We start from the raw sequence: 21,174 nt of genomic DNA, 5'->3' as shown, positions 1-21,174 counted from the left end.
TTTGTAAAGAAAAAAAAAGGGTGTTTTTAGTGTGTGACAGTAGTCAAATGTAAAAAAAACAAACCTATATAAATCTGGTATCGCTGTAACCTCACTGACTCTGAGAATAAAGCCGTTTAATATTTTATAACGCATGTTGAACAGTGTAAGACCCTGTGTGCACTAGAAAAAGGATTTTTCTCAAGAAATTTCTTGAGTGAAAGATTAGCGCACTTGCTTTCAAAAAACGCACCAATAACGCATGGGTTTTTGGTGCGTTTTTTCCGCAGATTGGTCCCTGCGTTTTTACTATTATATATGGTAAAAAACGCAGGTACCTGCAGAAAAGAAGAGACATGCACATTCTTTTTCTCAAAAAATTCTGCAGAAAGAATTTTCTTGAGAAAACAACGCAGTGTGTGCACAGCTATCTTTTTTCCATAGGTTTTGCTGGGAAATGTCTGCAGAAAGGTTACAACCATTTTCTCAAGAAATTTCTGCAGCAAAAACGCAGTGTGCGCACAGGGCCTAAAAAATTAGAGCAATTCTTGACCTGCTGTTGATTTATCTATTCCCCCCCCCCTCCCCGAGATCACAGGAAGGTTTGACTCGTATTTATCCTGCACTCTTCTCTGAGTGCTTACACTGGGGCTTGTGTGTAAATCTCTGAAATGTGTGATTTAAATAAATTCCCTGACTCCCTGAGTCAGAGAGAGTTATCTTGGACTGTCTGCCTATGTTCTGGCAGTATATGTCTTCTCAGAAGTAAAAATAATTGTGCGGTCAACCGATTCTGAGCACTTTTGAAAAGTACACAGCTGAACAGAGGCCAAATGGACTCCCGAGGAACTCTGCTGCCTCATTAGGATCCCTCAGAGTGTCATTTGAATCACGTCATTCGAAGATTTAGATGGAAATCGCAACGTAAGTGCTCAGCTTAGAGCACAGGATAAATGTAATCCTAAATTACATGTAAAATGTGCCCAATAAAAGCTTCAACTCAATTCACAAAAAAACAAGTCTCAGGTCTGTCGTATGTCAATGAAAATATAGGGTGTCTTCACGCTACTGCTAACACAAAGGCTCTGGAAAGGCGCTGTGGCCCCCCCTAGTGAATTCCAGCAAAACCTACTCTCCCAAATCCAAATCCCCCTTTTTCAGAGCCCTACAGTGTGCCTGAACTACGTTTAGTGTCCACATTTTGACACCAATGTAGTGAGGAGAGCCTGTTTTAATTTACAAGGTGCTTGTCTCCAGAAGCACAAGCTGTGCACAATGTTCAGGTACTACAATGTACCGCCCTACAATGGCAAATTTGTAATTTTCACCCTGCGACATTCATTGCTGCTTGTTTCTGGAAATCATCCATAAAGTCAAACTTGGCATTACACTATATATATATATATATGGAGTCTGAAACATATCCTAGGAAAATCTGTTCTTCAGGAGACGGATAGCGCTGCTTCCCTCCAATGTCCTGCCGTGTGCCAAATTTTGGTGCCATTTTTACCCTTCTCCCAATGTGAATCTAAAATCTGGGGCAAAAAACAAATTTGTGTGGTAAAAATGTAATTATTTTTTTCTTCAATGCCCAATGGTATGAAATTTTCTGATACATCTGTGGTGTCAATTTGCTCACTGCACTTCTAGATGAATTCATTGAGAGGTGTAGTTTGTAAAATGAGGTCACTTATGGGGGTTTCTGTTCTGGCACATCAGAGGCTCTGCCAATGTGACATGCCACTCGCAAACCAGGAAAACCTGCACTAGAATATTGCTGTCCTTCCCTTCTGAGCTTTGCACTGTGCCTGAGAAGTAATTTCTAACCTCCTATGTGATACTGGTGCACTTAGGAACAATTTCACAACAAACTGTGTTGCTCACTGCATCCCTAGATGAATTAATTGAGGGGTGTAGTTTGTAAAGTCGCATGACTTATGGGGGCTGTGCTGTTCTGGCACCTTCAAACCATTCCAGACAATTTAAAGTTCAAAAATTGCGAAATTTGACAATTTCTTTTTACTTTAATAAGCACAATAAATATCATCCAAAATTTAACATTAATATGAACTACAACGTGCCAAGAAAAAATAGTCTCAGAATCACCGGGATCCGTTAAAGTGTTCCAGAGTTATTACCAAATAAAGTGACACTGGCCAGAATTTAAAAACAATTGGCCTGGTCAGGAGGGAAAAACAGGCTCTGATGCAAAAGTGTTGTTGTTTAGTGCTGCTAAACAATAGCGTTAGAGTACGGATTAGCCCTATATCGTATCCCACCACATTGGTGGTCTTGGTTCTCAATGACAGGTTCACTGGTTTATTTAAATCAATGTTGATTTTGCAAATATTTCTTGGATGGTGTTTCCTTTTTTCTTTCTTTTTAGCTTTCTTAAGAATTTTGGCTCAAGAGTACAACTCTGACCAGCTGAGTCTGTAATTAAAATGGTGAATCAAAGTGGAAAACAAATGTTTGATTTCTTAAAGTATGGAAGGAAGCATTATTATTTTTTTTTTCATAATCCAAATCTCATGACTGCCTACGAGTGCAGATTAAATACAGAATTTAAAGGCTCCTTCGAACGTTGAGTCAAATGAGTCTACTCCAAGCCATGTGATCGTTTGGGTAAAATGAATAAGTGAACTGTGATTGTGAAACTATTCATTGGTATACAGTGATTTTGCTGCCATCAATGTGTGACCGAGTTTATAGTAAGTTTATGGTGCTGATTAAGAATGACATTGGTTTGCCAGATCGGCTCTAGTTTCTGAGATATTAGTTAATTAACGCAATACGACTGAAAAATATTCAGAATTGCAAGAATATTATTTTTTACAACTGGTATGTAAACAGTCTAAAATCCATACACAAAAAAATAATTTAAAATATCAAACCGTGACAGGAAATATTTACGATTTGTTTAATACATTATTAGTTATTGTTCGTAATGTCAATGCTTCAAGATACACTGTTTATGCAATTTCCTTTTGTGTGTGTCATCAGGACAATCACATTGGAGACTTATAGTAGTCTGCCATCCTGGGTATGTCCCATCTGCCTTCATATCTATCACCTTGATATCCTGTTGGAAACCTCTCGCTTAGTTCCTCGCTGAAGTCTCCAATACAGGGGCGGGGAACCTTTTTTTCTGCTGGGGCCATTTGGAAATTTTTACTATCATTCCGGGGCCGCACAAAATTATCAACTTTATAATTACCCTACTATACTTGGTCAAACTCACTGGGGTGGCTGGAGCTGCTTCTCTTTGCCGCGGCTGTGATATTAGGTGATATTGATCTTGCTTCTCACAACTGCTTTTCCAGGTTTGTGTTGGCTGGAAATACTGAATATACATCACAAAGGAGACGCTGAGGTCATATACATCACAGGAAGGGCTGGGGGTATATACATCATGTCAGATACTGGGGGCATACATCATTTGGGGGTACAGACATAATGGGGTATATACATCACCGTGGCACAAAAACATAGTTGGGGGCACAAACATTGCTGGTGGTATATACAGTACTGTGGAGGTACACACAGGCCTGGGGAGGCTAAAGGGTCACACACAGGCCAGGGGAGGCTGATGGGTCACACACAGGCCAGGGGAGGCTGAAGGGTCACACACACAGGCCAGGGGAGGCTGAAGGGTCACACACACAGGCCAGGGGAGGCTGAAGGGTCACACACACAGGCCAGGGGAGGCTGAAGGGTCACACACACAGGCCAGGGGAGGCTGAAGGGTCACACACACAGGCCAGGGGAGGCTGAAGGGTCACACACACAGGCCAGGGGAGGCTGAAGGGTCACACACACAGGCCAGGGGAGGCTGAAGGGTCACACACACAGGCCAGGGGAGGCTGAAGGGTCACACACACAGGCCAGGGGAGGCTGAAGGGTCACACACACAGGCCAGGGGAGGCTGAAGGGTCACACACACAGGCCAGGGGAGGCTGAAGGGTCACACACACAGGCCAGGGGAGGCTGAAGGGTCACACACACAGGCCAGGGGAGGCTGAAGGGTCACACACACAGGCCAGGGGAGGCTGAAGGGTCACACACACAGGCCTGGGGAGGCTGAAGGGTCACACACACAGGCCTGGGGAGGCTGAAGGGTCACACACACAGGCCTGGGGAGGCTGAAGGGTCACACACACAGGCCTGGGGAGGCTGAAGGGTCACACACACAGGCCTGGGGAGGCTGAAGGGTCACACACACAGGCCTGGGGAGGCTGAAGGGTCACACACACAGGCCTGGGGAGGCTGAAGGGTCACACACACAGGCCTGGGGAGGCTGAAGGGTCACACACACAGGCCTGGGGAGGCTGAAGGGTCACACACACAGGCCTGGGGAGGCTGAAGGGTCACACACACAAGCCTGGGGAGGCTGAAGGGTCACACACACAGGCCTGGAGTGGCTGAAGGGTCACACACACAGGCCTGGGGAGGCTGAGAGCCTCTCCTCTTCTGTGGGAGCTGAGTGTATTGCAGGCTTACATCGCCCATAAAGTAAGTATTCACACTGGCATTGGCCAGCACGAGGATGTAATCCTACAGTGTTTGCATGGTTGAGCCTAAAATGTATGGGCTCCTTCCAGGTTGGAGTGCATCGCAGCGTTCAGCATTCAACACGGTGCATACAGGGTTTAAAAGACCAGAAGCCAGCAACATGCGGCTTCTGCCGGAGCACAGCGGTTCTTGGGAATCTGCCCGGGGGCCGCAGAAAATGCCATCGGCCCGTTGGCCGGAGGTTTCCCACCCCTGCTCCAATATGACCTGGAAACCTGTTGGAGACAGTGCATCGTTATGTTCATATCGATTCCTAAATTCCTGAAGTTATCTTGCACCAATTCTTCATAATTGTCTGCTCTGTGATTACCCAAGTAGTTATTTACAGCAGAGACAAAAGCCTTGATGTTTTTCTTGTTTAATAAATTTGCAAAAATTTCTACATTTCTGTTTTTTTTTCTGACAAGATGGAGTGCAGAATGTACATTAATGAGGGGAAAAAAATAAACTTTTTTGAATTTACCAAATTGCTGCAATGAAACAGAGTGAAAAATTTAAAGGATTTGATTACTTTCTGTACCCACTGTATATCTTTGTATATTGAATTTTATATCGGTGAACAAACTGCAATGTCTGCTTGTCTATCTAACCCCTATTTATAGGTGTATTCCTTAGCCTCAATGTTAATTGCCTGATCATTCTTTGTATTCACCACACGGGTCGCACAATGTAGAGATCTTTAGATTGATGTTTTGGTTTTGAATATTATTTAAAAAAAACATCTTAGCCAATATGAAAAGATGTGGAAAACTGTAAAATGTCTACATGGAAGTTTATACCAGTATTGTAATTTATAATATTGTTACAAATGAAAATGGGTATTGTTCTTTTTGTGAAGTTTTAGTTTTGCTAGTCGTTTTTCTAACATATTTTACCTTTGCGTTATGATAAAGTTTAAGTCTCCATATAAAACATTAGTTTTATTAATGTAATACCTGTTGCATAACAAGTATATAAATCTGCAAAAAATATTTATTTTTTTTATGTGCATGAAATTGAATATTTTGGACCTTTCAGTCTCCAGATCCAACAACAGAAATAAAGCTTTTGTCTGATCAGAAAAATGAACTTGAAAAAAAGGTTGCGGCCCTCCAGACACAACTTGATGAGCAGGTTAAGGTACTAATCTATTTGTCTTTTCTATATTCTGCCTTACATGATATATTGTAAGCAGTTCTCCTGTGACTAGAACTATGCATTTTGCCATGTGTGAATAAATTGACAAATCAGCGTTTTGGATAAGGCCAGATGGAGCAATCTCCTAATTTTGTAGAAAAATGGCTTGGCAATTCCAATTTGCCTTTTTAATTTTACAGGTGTCAACTGTTTCCATTCAAAATCAAGGATCTAAGGGGGAAGATTTCTCCATATGAAGAGTGACACACCAGGTCTGGCATACCAGTATGAAGAGACTTAGCCCTTCCTGGCTAAAGACGTACTGGTACATCCTTAAACATGGCTGTCCTGTTACCGCGGTAATCCCCACACGTCTGCTGATCTGATCAGCAGACAAGTGAGGCTAACAGGCGCGGGTGGATCAGAGATCCTCCCTCACCTTTTAACATCTTAGATCTCACTGTCAAACTATGACAGCACAATCCAATGTGCTCCAGGGTGGCAATGGGTTGGAATGACAGCATGGAGTCAGCTCATGACCCCTGTCGCTGCCATGACTCACTGCCTGTGAATGCTGACAGAGCGCCAGCATTCACAGGAACACTGCATTTCTGCAAGTCACAGCGATGCTGAAGCATCACTCTGATCAGCGGAAATTATCAGATAGTGTAACCACAAAGTCTAGTAAAATCAATAAAAAAAAGTAAAAAAAAAAATTTAAAAAAATAAAATTAAAGTTCAAATCACCCCATTAAAAATAAAAGGATAAAAAAATACACATTTTGGTATCGCTGCTTTCAGAAATGCAGATCTAGCAAAATATAAAATCAATGAATCTGATTTATACACGGCGTAGCGAGAAAAAAAATCTTCAAAGCGCCAAAATTACATTTTTTGCGATCATCGCATTTACCCAAAAATGGTATAATTAAAAATGCCTGCTCAAGACACAAAAAAATAAGCCATCACTGGACCCATAATCCAGAAAAATGAGAATGCTCCGGGTCTCAGAAAATGGCGACAAAAGTGCTTTTTTTTTTTTTTTTTTTTTTTTTTAATGAACAAACTTCTGAACTTTTTTTCACCACTCAGATAAAAGTAAAGCTATACATGTTTGGTATCTACAAACTCATACTGACCTGGAAATCATAAAGCCAAAATAGTGAACATGGTAAATAGAAAAAAAAATCGTGCAATTGCACTTTGTTTTTTGCAATTTCACTGCACTTGGTATTTCTTTTCCGGTACAATATGGGGCAGAATGAATGGTGTACTGCAAACGCACAAGTCGAATGTAGAACTGATGGAGGAAGGTTGAACTAGATGGACCTAGGTCTTTTTTTCAACCTAAGTAACTATGTAACTAAGTCGTCCCGCAAACAACAAGCTCTCATATGGCAATGTTGACAGAAAAATAAAACAGCTACGGCTCTTGGAATAAGGGGAGGAAAAATGGAAAATCGCCTGGGGTGAAGGGGTTAAATGCCTTGCGTGCTACTCTGGGAAATTTAGTATGAAAATTACCTCTTCAGAGAAAGAGGACTTGAACTCTAGTGCCACCTATTGGAAGTAGCAATCCTGACAGTCAATATCGACCCTTTTAAATAAGCTTTGCTATATGACTTAGGATATAAACCAATCAAGAATCTCAATTTATAGAAACCGTGTTTCGAGGTATTGCACCTCGTCAGTGCATCCTACAAAATCAAGAGATTGTTAAACATTTGCAAAAAAAATACAGTGGTTTGATGTCGCTGCGATATTCGGCCTCTTTGAGACTGCACCATGGCTGTGACCTAGCCACTCCATCTGGCCTTATCTTTACCAATACACTTCTAGGTATGATGATGATGTGTCTCGATTCAGTTTGACACATCACCACTGATTGCAGAGCCATAGGGCTGCATCCCACTTAAAGGGAATCTGTCAGCCAGTTTTTGCTATGTAAGTTAAAACCAGCATGCTGCAAGGGTTAACACAGAAAACTCGAGGATGCCTCTCTTGTCACAGTCCGATCTGTTGTTTTTGTTATGTTTGTTTAAGTAGCAGGAACCTTTATCTTGCTTGGACAGAAAAGTCACATGCATGGCAGTCCGGCACGCCCCCTCCTCTTATTGAAACCGCACTATCAATGTACAAACGCTATAGAGAGCTTGGTGTGGGCGGGACAGATCTCTCAGCTCTGCTACATGACTTAAGCTAAAAATGTGTCACAATGGCTGCAGCCAGTAATCTAAAGCTGGGTTTACACACTGCAACATCTCAAACGACATCGCTGTAACGTCACCGGTTTTGTGACGCAATAGCGATGTTGTTTGCGATGTTGCAGTGTGTGAATCACATCAGCGACCTGGCCCCTGCTGTGAAGTTGCTGATCGCTACAAATCGTTCAGGACCATTCCTAGGTCCTTTGTTTCCCGCTGTGCAGCATGCATCGCTACAAAGTTTCAGTGTGTGAAAGACTTTGCAGCGACTTTGTTAGCAACTTCCCTTTCAAAAAGCTGCTTATCAACATCCCCAACAACCAGCTAGGTCGCTCTGCAGGTCCGGATCGCTGTTGCGTTGTTGGCCATGTTTGCCTGTTTGACAGCTCACCAGCGACTCACCAGAGACTTAGGGAGGTCGCTGTTACGTCACAAAACCGGTGACGTTACAGCGATGTCCTTTGCGATGTTGCTGTGTGTAAACCCAGCTTAAGTGATACATCACTGGATTCAGGATCTCTATACCTACATAATGCTGCTCTCAGATGAGGTAGCAAAAACCTGCAGACAGATTCCCTTTAAAAGAGAAATTGTAACACCCAGTTCCAAGACAGTTCTGCTATTCTCATGTTGTTGATGTAGGGTATTAATCAGGCCTCAATGATATTGCATTCATAGTGGTGTAACGCCTTTCAATTACTGCTTATTGGTATTTTTCTGATGTAGTTGTATCTTGAATGACTACTATCTGTTAGGCCAGAGTTCATAGATTTTGCTCACGCTAAGCCTTGCTACTAATCTAGGCAATACACAAGCACAGGTACTAATGTGGCAATCTGTTGTACCTTTGGGATTACTTGTGGTTTATTTTATTTATTTTAGTGCCCATATTAAAGTTTGTATTTGTAATCTACTAATATATTTCTCTTCTATGAACCAAGAATCGGGAAAGCAACAAAGAGGAAAAGACTAAAACGAAGGCAAATCTTAAAGATATTCAAGATCAACTTGAACATAGCATGGACGAAAATTTAGTTCTTCGTGGGAAGCTAGGAGAGAGTGAGAAAGAATTAAGAAAACATCTAGAAGAGTATGTTTAGGTTAATCCTCCATTGTTGAACCACATTCCTGATTTCTTACTGTATGGGGTATTCATAATATTTCTTATGCCAACTCAATGCTATTAAAAAAAGGTGGTTTCCACAGTTTTTTGTTTTATTCTAGCATTAGTAACACGATTGTATGTACCCTTGCATGTTTCTCATCATATTTCTGATGCGTGACATGTTTAGATAGGCTTTGGTATACACTGGTATGTATAAGGAACAGTTTATTATGCGGCTGGGGCTATACTTTGATGTGCAACTAAACCTGGTCTTACTCCTTACACCTGATTTCTTGGTTAACAGGTATTGTTCTCTCCATGTTATGCCTAACCTAACACAGTAAAACAAAGTAGGAAAAACTTTGGAAATGAGTAGCACTATACCTGTTGATAGAATAAATCAGCCGTGGCTGTGGACATACTGAGATTTGCAACATTCTTGATGACTGGAAAATATTGCTGCAGATTTTACTCATTGCGTTGCAACCCTTTTCCCCGTGTCAGGCATGATTAAATACATTCAGTTATCCAATGCAATGTATCATGTGCAGATTACAGCAGATCTGTCCTGCTGTGTGCAAGTTTCTCCTCGGTTTAGTAATTGTGTTTTGCAGATAACCTTATGTTATTTCTGTTGCTCTTGTAAAATAAAATGCAGAAATGACCATCATTGTGACATGTCAGTGTTCCAGAAAACAAGCTGAAAGATATAAACGAGTGAGAACAATTTTAATAATTCTGATCATTTCTTGTACGAGAGGATGGGCCAAATGCCTTTCCACTCTTCATACCACTGTTGTAACTTAAGCAAGCATTGTTGACCTTAGGGAGATCAACATATCCACTGCGGAGACACCATCACGTGTTGGTATAGGTGGTCTCCTTGACTGGAGACTGCCCTTCCCGTGGTTGTTCCTTCCCGGTGAAAGACCTGGCTAGTTTCCTGCCAGCGTTGAGAAACACGTGATGGTGTCTCCGCGGCTTTCTTATTTGCACACTGTTGTAACTTAGTAATAAGGTGAAGTGGGGTAAATGTTTTCAATCTCTGCTCTTACAGCTACAATGTAACAGTGTTGGTTAAGATGATGTATTTTTCACCAATCCCCTATTTAAAGCAGTTATCCAGGATATTGATGTCCTTTCCAAAGAATACCAGGTCGCTGGGTCAGATGGCAGCCATAAGTAGACAATGTACAGATCTCACACTTTCCACTGAGCTAAAGTGTATGAAGCTGTGATGATGCAGCTCTATACTCAATTCGTCTTTCCACCTGCTGACCAGAGAGGGATGTTACCTGTTAGAACATGTCACCAATATCAGATAGGTGGGGGTGTAAGGATAGGTCATACGTTTTGTACAGTAGTCCTGGGCCAACCTTTAATCCAGCAAAGAATTAGGCTTTTTACACATCTTTTTGTCCTCTATTTGAGTCTTTAGGTTTTGACACATGCAGCCTTAATTTCCATGACAAAGCAAGTGATCCCACAGTGAGAGCTCTCAGGACCCTGTGGGGATTGCATCATGGTTTCTTTTTGGAATGGAAACCCCCATCTAGATGTGAACAGAGACTTCTCTGCAACACAATAGCATAACAATCTGTGACACCTGAAAACCACAGATAGAGACTAATGCTGGTGTCACACTAAACGACAGCGACAACGACGTCGCTGTTACGTCACCATTTTCGGTGACGTAACAGCGACCTTGTAAGTCGCTGTTATGATCGCTGCTTAGCTGTCAAACACAGCAGAAGCAGCGATCATAAGGTCGCTGTGCTACATGTTCAGAGAGCAGGGAGCCGCGCTTAGCGCTGGCTCCTTGCTCTCCTGCAGCACACATCGGGTTAATTAACCCGATGTGTGCTGCAGCTACATGTCACAGTTCAGAGAGCAGGGAGCCGCGCTTAGCGCTGGCTCCTTGCTCTCCTGCAGCACACATCGGGTTAATTAACCCGATGTGTGCTGCAGCTACATGTCACAGTTCAGAGAGCAGGGAGCCGCGCTTAGCGCTGGCTCCTTGCTCTCCTGCAGCACACATCGGGTTAATTAACCCGATGTGTGCTGCAGCTACATGTCACAGTGCAGAGAGCAGGGAGCCGCGCGCACTGCTTAGCGCTGGCTCCTTGCTCTCTTTGCTACAGTATGCATCGGGTTAATTACCCGATGCGTACTGCAGCCACATGTCACAGTGCAGGAGCCGGCGCTGGCAGCAAGAGCGGAGGCTGGTAACCAGCGTAAACATCGGGTAACTAGGGAAAGGTCTTCCCTTGGTTACCCGATGTTTACGCTGGTTACAGCTTACCGCAGCTGCCAGTGCCGGCTCCTGATCGCTTCATTTCGTCGCTCTCTCGCTGTCACACACAGCGATGTGTGTGTCACAGCGGGAGAGTGACGACCAAAAAATGAAGCTGGACATTCAGCAACGACCGGCGACCTCACAGCAGGGGCCAGGTCGTTGCTGGATGTCACACACAGCGACAGCGACGGGACGTCGCTGCAACGTCACAGAAAATGGTGACGTAGCAGCGACGTCGTTGTCGTCGTCGTTATGTGTGACACCAGCTTAAGGCTGGGTTCACACATAGCGACAGCGACAATGACGCCGCTGTTACGTCACCATTTTCTGTGACGTAGCAGCGACCTTGTAAGTCGCTGTTATGATCGCTGCTTAGCTGTCAAACACAGCAGAAGCAGCAGCGATCATAACGTCGCTACATGTGCAGAGAGCAGGGAGCCGGCACACTGCTTAGCGCTGGCTCCCTGCTCTCCTAGCTACAGTACACATCGGGTTAATTACACGATGTGTACTGCAGCTACATGTGCAGAGAGCAGGAGCCGGCACTGGCAGCGTGAGAGCGGCGAGGCTGGTAACGAAGGTAAATATCGGATAACCACCTTAGTTACCCGATGTTTACCCTGGTTACAGCTTACCACACCTGTCAGACGCCGGCTCCTGCTCTCTGCTCGCTTCATTTCAACGCTCTCTCGCTATCACACACAGCGATCTGTGAGTCACAGCGGGAGAGCAACAATAAAAAAAAACGAACCAGGGCTGTGTGTAACGAGCAGCGATCTCACAGCAGGGGCCAGATCGCTGCTCAGTGTCACACACAGCGAGATAGCTAATGAGGTCAATGCTGCGTCACAAAAACTGTGACGTAGCAGCGATTTCGGTAGCGATCTCGCTATGTGTGAAGCACCCCTAAGGGTCCTGTCACACGTAGCGACGTTCCAGCAATCCCACCAGCGATCCGACCTGACAGGGATCGCTGGAGCGTCGCTACATGGTCGCTGGTGAGCTGTCAATCAGGCAGATCTCCACAGTGATCAGAGACAAGCCACCAGCGACCCGTGTAATGACTCTGTGTTTGGTAGCCAAGGTACACATCGGGTAACTATGCAAAGTGCTTTGCATAGTTACCTGATGTGTACCCTGGCTACGTGTGTAGGATGCCGGCGTCTGGCAGCCTGTAAAAGCGGCAGTACGCTGGTAACCGTGGTACACATCGGGTAACTAAGCAAAGCGCTTTGCATGGTTACCAGTGTACCGCCAGATGCCGGCTCCCTGCACATTCAGATCGTTGGTCTCCCGCTGTCAAACACGCCGATGCGTGCTGCACAGCGGAAGACCAACAAGCAAACCATGGTCCTGATCGCTTTGTAACAATCAGCGACCTTGCAGCAGGGGCCCGCTCGCTGCTGCTTGTCACACACAGATATCACTGGTGAGGTCGCTGATACGTCACAAAACCTGTGATGTTTCAGTGATCTCACTAGCGATCTCGCTGTGTGTGATGGGGGCTTAACTCAGATACCTTGCTTTTGTTACATATAATGAGGACATGTTTCATAATACCATTACTTTTCTGTTGCACCCCAAATTATTAGACATTCTAGTAACTGCTTTTACTTAGTCCACAAGAGACCAAATCATTTGATTACCCTATCTTCATATTGCACTTTTGCAACACGACAAAGTTTCTGTTGTCTATCTGAAATATAATAGAAAATACAGTTCACCATTACAAGTGTCCACCTTCTGTTCAAGGCCTCGGCATGGCCTGAATGCAGCGTAAAAAGTGAAAACGTCCAGCTCAATGAACAGGCTCTTCATAATTTCATGAATATTCATACATGGAACATTTCATTAATTTCTATAAAATGCTATAACGTTACATGCAGATGCTTTTATAGCATTTTTTTTTTTAGACCATGTAATGTCCCATGTATGAATATTCAAAAAATAATGAAGAACCTGTTCATTGAGCTGGACGATTTCACTTTTGAATACTTCTATCTGAAACCCTAAAAAACGGGGTTCAGGTGCATCATGACCGTTGACTTTAATAAGAGAAAGTCTCTTTGTCCTTTGTCTGGTCCTGGCCTTGCCTGATGTTAAAATAGCAAAAAAATGCAACCATAATTACCTGCCCAGGTCACAGAGACAATGCATTGGCTGCAGTAGCCCCCATTAATAAAGTAGAAGGCAATAGGTGCGAAATGCTGATGAGACAACCACTCCCAACCCACCGATTCATGGAGGCAGGGATTGCTCAGTATTAGAATTGCACACAGCTAAGGCTTGTAGAGGGTGCAGGTCACAGACACGGTGCACCGTGTGCAGATTACAGCCTGTTAGTGATACCTATACTATTAGATTAGGCGGGCTGCCCAGCACTCTATCATTGCACCCCACAGGACAGACACCCTAGTTTACAAGGCCAACATAGATAGGCTTGGCTGCATCCGGCATAAAAATTATAATGTGCACAAATATATAATATATGAGGTATTTGTCAATATTTTGGCCAAAATGCCCAACACAAAATTGTGAATGGTTGTCCCTTCAGTATGTTATTCTTGTATTTAGGAGGGCTGCTGCAGCCTGTTGGTGCATTAGTTTCTGTGACCTGGGCAGGTAAATGCTTTTGCCTTTTTTTTGCTATGATATTGTCTGAATTTTTGGGGGAATTTCAATATCTTTTTGTGATTTTTCTCGGCACAGTGCTCCTTTTTGAGGTGGGCACAGAAGGGCAGTCAACAACATCTTTTTATGCCTGAAAAATGTTAGAGCACAAAGTGATTCTGTCACTAAACTGAATGGCCTCTTTGGCGGTGTCACTCATATCTGATTTTTCAGGATTTCATATGATGGCATAGACCGAGTCACTGACACGTGGCAAAAATGCAGTGTGAACCCGGCCTAATGCCACTGATCATATGGAACTACTAAAATATGAGTTATCGTTAAAGTATGATTTTATTTCAGACATTGGTGGACACAGACAACAAAATGGCCACTGTGCAACCACAATATATGGGCCATTTGCAGCCCAAGAGATCCCCATAATGGACAATACCACCTGCTTTGGAGGTAGAAGTGGGCTCCCCTGATTCTTGGACTCCTGTGCGGCTGCACCAATGATATGTCCGCCCCTGTACAGAACCACCCTCACACATAACTAAATGTGACTTCTCAGGGTGATTCTCTAAAGCTGCTTTCACACATCCGACTTGAGCTCTGCGGCTCCATCCGGCTGTGCAAGCTATGCAACGGATGCGGTGAACACACCGCATCCTTTGCATAAGTTTTTCCTTTGCGGCCAGTAGGGTTTTTGCCGCTTGCGGCATGTTACTGAGCATGCGCAGTGGCAAAAACCGCATGCGGCCGGATGCGGTTATTGCCGCATCCGGTCGCCATAGGCATGCATTGAAAAATGCGCCACATCGGCCGAATGCGGAGCAATGCGTTTTTTTTGCCGCACGAAAAAACGTGCCAGGCAACGTTCCATCCGGCTGCCGCATCGGCTAAATCTGCCGCATGCGGCAAAAACCGGATGGAACGCAAGGCCTTATGGCACAATGCGGCACTAATTAAAGTCTATGCAGAAAAAACGCAACCGGCAGCAAAAAAAAACGGTTGCGATTTTCCTGCAAAGTGCCGGATTGTGCCGCATTGCAGAAACAGGAGGTGTGAAAGCAGCCTTATGAATTCATACTTTATTATGATTTAACATGTTCTTTATTACCCCAGGTTTTCAATCCAACATGCTAAGCCATTTTCTGAGTGGACTTGATTGTGGCAAATCGTTATTACCTTGATGACTGACTAATTTTCCTCTGACAGATTATTTGAAGTAAAGATGGAACAAGAACAGTATCAGACCGAGATCCGGGACCTGCAAGAGCAGCTGTCAGAAATGCATGATGAGCTGGACAATGCAAAGCGGTCTGTTGTTGACGATGGGGAGAGAGAAGCTTTGATACAGGTTGGTTATACGCAATGACACCATGATTAGGATAATGCTGCTATGGGCTGTCCACCTGTGTATCTTCATAGAACAATGTTAAAGTCATAAAATATAAATGTTATGATATTTTTGTCTTGTGTAATAAAGTTACTACTTTGTTTTCCCAAAAATAAGACAGGGTTTTATATTACATTTTGTTTCGAAAAATTAGCTAGGGCTTATTTACATGGGATGTGTTTTTTTTTTTTTTTTTGTTTTTTCCCCATGAACATCAGTTCACGCTTATTCTTCAACAAAAAAAAAATAAATCAACATTTATTCAAATATAATCATCTCGCATTCTGGAACATTAACATAACTCTCCAAACCCTGTGTGTGTGTGTGTGTGTGTGTGTGTGTGTGTGTGTGTGTGTGTGTGTGTGTGTGTGTCTGTGTGTGTGTGCCTTTCTACCTATCTATCCATCCATCTACACATGCTGCACATAGAGGAGACCTTTTGATGACAACCTAGTCACATGACATGATGTCACACCGATCCCGAAGCAGTCTTATCATAAGGGTATAAACACTGGGGACCCTGTGAAACTGCCCAGTGTGCTCGCTCTTCTCCCTAATGCCAGCCCTTTTAGGCTATGTGCCCACACTGCGGATTTACCGCGGATTTTCCGAAAATCTGCAGCAGCGGCACTTCCAAGCCATTTCAATGGCATTTTGGAAATGCTGTGTCCATGCTGCGGATTTTTCCGCGGCGGATTTGCCGCGGATTTTGATCCGGAAAAATCTGCAGCATGTCAATTATTGTTGCGGATTTTGGTGCGGATTTTGGGTATAGAATGGGGAAAAAAAAAAAATCCGCATCAAAATCCGCGGCAAATTTGCGGTAAATCCGCGGCAAAAATAAGGTGCGGATTTGCCGCGAAAGTCGCGGATTTTCATGCAGAAAAATCCGCAGGTACATTCTACCGTGGACACATAGCCTTAGACTTCTGCAATTGAGACCTTTGATCACATGACTGTGAAGTTATCAAAGGTCCTGAAACAATCTGAACCTAGGAATACAATTGCTGAGGTCCCTGAGAGAGTGGGGCCCTGAGAAATTGCAAATTTTGACCCTCCCTAACACTTGCCTTTACTGTAACTAATTTTTGAAGTAGGACTTATATTTTAAGAATACTCCAAAAATCCTGTAAAATAATGCTAGGGCTTATTTTTTGGGTAGGTCTTATTTTTGGGGAAACATAATATTAAGATGTGCTTTGACAGACATTTCTTATGTGACAATCCAATGTGTATAGGACAGCCTAATGACGCCCTGTGGTAGACAGGAATTGAGCAATTTGGTCCCATTGCAGCTTTATTCTGGAGGTTAGCGTTAGAAGTATCGGACAGTGACTTATATCCCTCTCCTTAATAACATACCAGATAATCTTCTCTGAAACACTGGTATAACACCTGTTTTTGCTAGTTTAGCTCCTTACTGTATGTATTATACTGTATACTATGAATTATATAGCTTTTACCAACATAATATGTGATTGTGTTGTAAATATTTTCATTTTGAATGCATATTATGACTTCTCATAGGATCTTATGCACATGAAGCAAGGAGTTCAAGAACTGCTGATGGCCAGGGAAGAACAAGAAGACCTCTTAAAAAAGAGAGAACGTGAACTTACTGCCTTAAAAGGAGCCCTGAAAGAAGAGGTTTCCAGCCATGATCAGGAGATTGATAAGCTAAAAGAACAATATGAAAAAGAGCTGAAGAAAATGCGAGCGAGTCTGGAGGAGGCGGTCAAGGTAAATTAGAAGATTACTCATATTAAGCATGTGTAACATTAAAGGGAACCTGTCAGGTCCAATATGCACCCAGAACCACAATGGATTCTTTAAGAAGAAGTATGAGACTTTCCTTTTTATATTTGATTTCTGTTTAGCACCTTCTTGTCATCCACCGGTCATGTATAATGCAGTGTGGGAGTTTGTGTATTAAACAGGCTCAGGAGCTGATCTTGCATCATACCCTGCAGATTGTGGAAACACCCTGCACACAACCTATCCCAAGAAATACACACTACTTCTCTGTAGAAATATAGGAAGAAAGAAGATTTGTAGAAGATGACCAAGTTACAGATTTCTGTATAAAAAAAATGCTTGTAAGGCCTCCTTCACACGTCCGTGTTTCTGAAACGTGTAAAGTCAGTTTTCACACGTACCAGAGACAGGGACACGTAGACCCAATAAAATCAACTGGTTTGCACACGTGCATGTTTTTACATGGACCGTGTGTCCGTGTGGAGCATACATACGTGTGTCTGTGTGCTCCACATGTAGACATGTCCGCTTTTCTCCAGTAGCACGGATGTCACACGGTTTGTACACTGACATCAGTATGAGCCGTACCGGAGAAAACATGTGTCCGTGAAATAAAATTATTTTCTATACTCACCTGTCTCCAGCACTGCTGTCTCTGCCTCTGCTGTCACAGGATTCTGACCCCCACTCATTATGCTCATTGCATATTCACTGCACCTTGGACCGGGAGCAGCAGTAGGCCTGGACACAGCAGCACCATGGACAGGTAAGTATAGACGTTCCTGCTGTCCGTGTGCTATGCGGATGTCACATGATTAGTACACTGACAGTACACACTGAACACACATACGCACCTACACCACAGACATGGATGTGTGAAAGAGGCCTACCAGACACATTCAGCAACCTGAGTTTTCTTTTTTATTTTATTGCAGCTAGTCCATTCTTTGGTATTCTTCTTCTTTAGTTGCACATTAGACATTTTTTTCTTTAGTACATGGTTGTGTGTGAAGACTGAGGAGCATACACAAGGGTAAGTTGTGTTCATAATACTGCTGAGCGAGGAAATCAAATCATAGATATGAGGGAGGTGGAAAGTATTGTTCTATGGGCGCTTCTTCCGTGTCTGTGATGGCTGACATATATTGTTAGTTCTCAGCAATTGTGCTGGCCGATAGCTGCATAGGACAACACTGTCTTGTCTCCATCGTAAAAATGCTCTGATTTCCTCATTGGGCTGTAATATGAGCGCTACTCGCGGTGCGTTGTGTGCTCCTCAATCTCCGCACACACAATCCATTTACTCCATAAAAATATCTGTGCATGCCATACACAACAGGGCAGGAGACGCCTGATATTGGACAAGCTACAGCAACAGCCTGTAATGGGAGAATAATTAACATAATACAATTTTAAAAATGAATTGTATATGAAAAGTTTGTTTTTCTAAGATCTTTTACACACAAAGCAGCTCCTTTCATGATAACATCCCTATTTAACATCCATTTATGGTGATATTGTTGGCATCTCTTCACATAGACTGAAATATAATGTTTATTTTAGATTTATTTTTTTTTTATTTTTTCTAACCCGCCATTTATACAGCTCCTTGGCATAATATGCAAGGGTGTATTTTTCAGATGGTAAATACACTTTATTAAATCTTATCTTGCGTACCTTGGTATGCTAGGTATGTGCAATAGTTTGAAGTTCTTTAAAAACATTGCGCAATCACTGGGTGAGCCTCTTAATATTCGGTCGGTGTACTGAGGCTGACCTGTCAAATATAGGTGAATGAACATGTTATTTTTTGTTTTGTTTTTATTTGAAGGGGTGTATGTATATGTATATGTGTGTGTGTGTGTGTATATATATATATATAATATATATATATATATATATATATATATATTTATATATTATACATACATATATATATATATATATATATATATATATATATATATATTTATATATTATACATATATATATACATAAAATATATATATATATATATATATATATAATATATATCTTTTTTACACTTAAAAACACAAGGCTATATTATTATCATTGTTATTTAAGTGTTTTTTGTTTGTTTGGTGTTTTTTTTTTACATTGTATCAATACCTACTAGCTGAACTGTTCAGTTCATTAGGTAACCTCACTGGTAGCCTGTTAGACCCTGCCTCAAGTGGGATCTGATGACAGAGGCTATTGTTAGGCCTCCTTGTTGTCATAGTCATCAGCGGCAACCCACAATTGCACTTTGGGGTTGGTAATAGGCTGACAGAAGGAGTGACCTCCCTCTGTCAAACTCCTCAAACGCCGCTGTCGCACGTAGCAGGAGCTTAGCTACATGTAACAGTCAACTTGTGCTTCGGATGTCACGGGCATAACTCCTGTGCCTATGCCATTTCTGTGACATAATTGTATGTTGGATTGCTGAAAAGCACTTGCAATCCAGAGGTGTCATTAAATCATTTTGCAGGATCGGGTTAAAACAACAAAGGTATGCATTTTATAAGGGCTGTGTACCCTTTAGGTTCTGTGCCCTTGATTAGTTTTTCCTGTGTATTCTCAATGTATCAGAAATGCGGTGTTTTACTGTTCCAACACACTGTGCTTCTTTTTTTTTTTTTTAGTGTAAAATTACCTTTTGTACATTTTTCCAATCCGCAACGTGTCATCTTATGTTGTGGGTACGCGGCATTTTATGTGCAGATTTTTCCCCATAGACTTGTACGATATTGATAAGATGCTTTCCGCAGACACAGACATGTGTTTTTAGTGCATTTCTGCAGCAGAAAAAAACCCCGTATGAATTACGTACATGAAGTATACGAGGAAGTGTAAAAAAAACAATGCAGCTTTATTTAAAACATGACATTGCAGGAAGAGACAAAAAACTTGATAAAAACAGAATGAAAAAAATATCAAGTCACCTAATTTACACAATAGATGCAGAAATGGTGCAGAAAATCTCCAACGTCAAAAGCTTATTGTGGGAATGTAGCCGTCAGGTTTGCTTCTTTGGACACTCTTTTATGGTGATGGACTCCATTTATTGCTAAAATACACTGAATTATTTTCCTGTATGGTGTCTGTGTGACTGAAATAATAACTAATAGGTTTTAGTTAAAAAAAAACAAAAAAACCAGCCTGGTCTGTGGGCATCAACACTGGATTATTTGGTTAATCATTAGTCACTTTTTGTGTATTTTAGATATGCAAACATATTTAGGGTTGCAGTTTTACATCAGAAGTGTCCAGAATGTCCTTTTGTATTTACTGGGTATATACAGTATATATATTTTTTTTCAATTATCTTATTGCTTGCCTTTTGCTACAGTTTTTTACATTACAAAATGAATTCTTTGTGTGGATTTTCGGTGGAAAATCTGCAGCATAATGTCGTACCAGCTTAGTAGAAGAGATTATAGCAAATCTTATCTACAACTTGGTTGATATTGATTCTAAATCTTATCTACAAGTTGTGGAAAATTTATGGTAAAAAAAAATGAAAAATAGTATGTCAATTTCTGCTATGGAATTGATTGCGGATTTTCACCTTTTGATATGCAGCGGGGGAAATCTGTGGCACATCTACAGCAAATATCTCCATATAACTGGTGTGGATTTTGCCACAGATAAGCTTCAGATGTGCGATGTAGAAATCAACAGCAAACCTTTCACGTAAGAACATCCCTCTACATGATCGGTGATGCTGAAAGCCTTGAGAAATAGAGAATTATTATTTAAGAGAAAATTATACCTGTTTTTTATGAGGGCACAAATCCTAAATCATATGAACAGACAAATTATACAGACCTCAACAAATGTCCAAAAAATACACATCTGTCTCTGCATCTGTAATAAAAAATACAATAAACATTGCCATTTTAGTTTGTCTTGCCTCACATAAAATTAAATAAAAAATGATCAAAAAGTTATGTGGACCTAAAATTAGGAATTACAGCTTTTTATGCATGAAAACCCCAGCCCTTTATAATAACTGTACTCAGAAAGATGAGAAGTTTAAGTTTTTGCATCTTACATTTTTCTTGTGTAAAAGCAGTAAAGAATAAAAAGCTATAAATTAGATATTGCTGTAATCCTAGCATAAAACTATATC

General features: G+C 42.0%; 1 protein-coding gene across 2 annotated transcripts in view; it reads left to right on the top strand.

Moving 5' to 3' along the window:
• The window catches only part of CGNL1 (cingulin like 1), a 202,334-nt gene that overhangs the window by 101,710 nt on the left and 79,450 nt on the right, over positions 1-21,174 (top strand). For both annotated transcript variants that reach the window (XM_075345733.1, XM_075345735.1), the window contains exons 5-8: positions 5,569-5,670; positions 8,813-8,961; positions 15,104-15,245; positions 16,812-17,024. In XM_075345733.1, coding sequence (XP_075201848.1) covers positions 5,569-5,670; positions 8,813-8,961; positions 15,104-15,245; positions 16,812-17,024 — 606 coding nt within the window. The remainder of the gene's footprint in view (positions 1-5,568; positions 5,671-8,812; positions 8,962-15,103; positions 15,246-16,811; positions 17,025-21,174) is intronic.

This window comes from Anomaloglossus baeobatrachus, chromosome 4, assembly GCF_048569485.1.
Source record: "Anomaloglossus baeobatrachus isolate aAnoBae1 chromosome 4, aAnoBae1.hap1, whole genome shotgun sequence".
Classification (NCBI taxonomy): Eukaryota; Metazoa; Chordata; class Amphibia; order Anura; family Aromobatidae; genus Anomaloglossus; species Anomaloglossus baeobatrachus.
The sequence above is the reverse complement of the archived record's forward strand: the minus strand, read 5'-3'. Positions and strand labels throughout refer to the sequence as shown.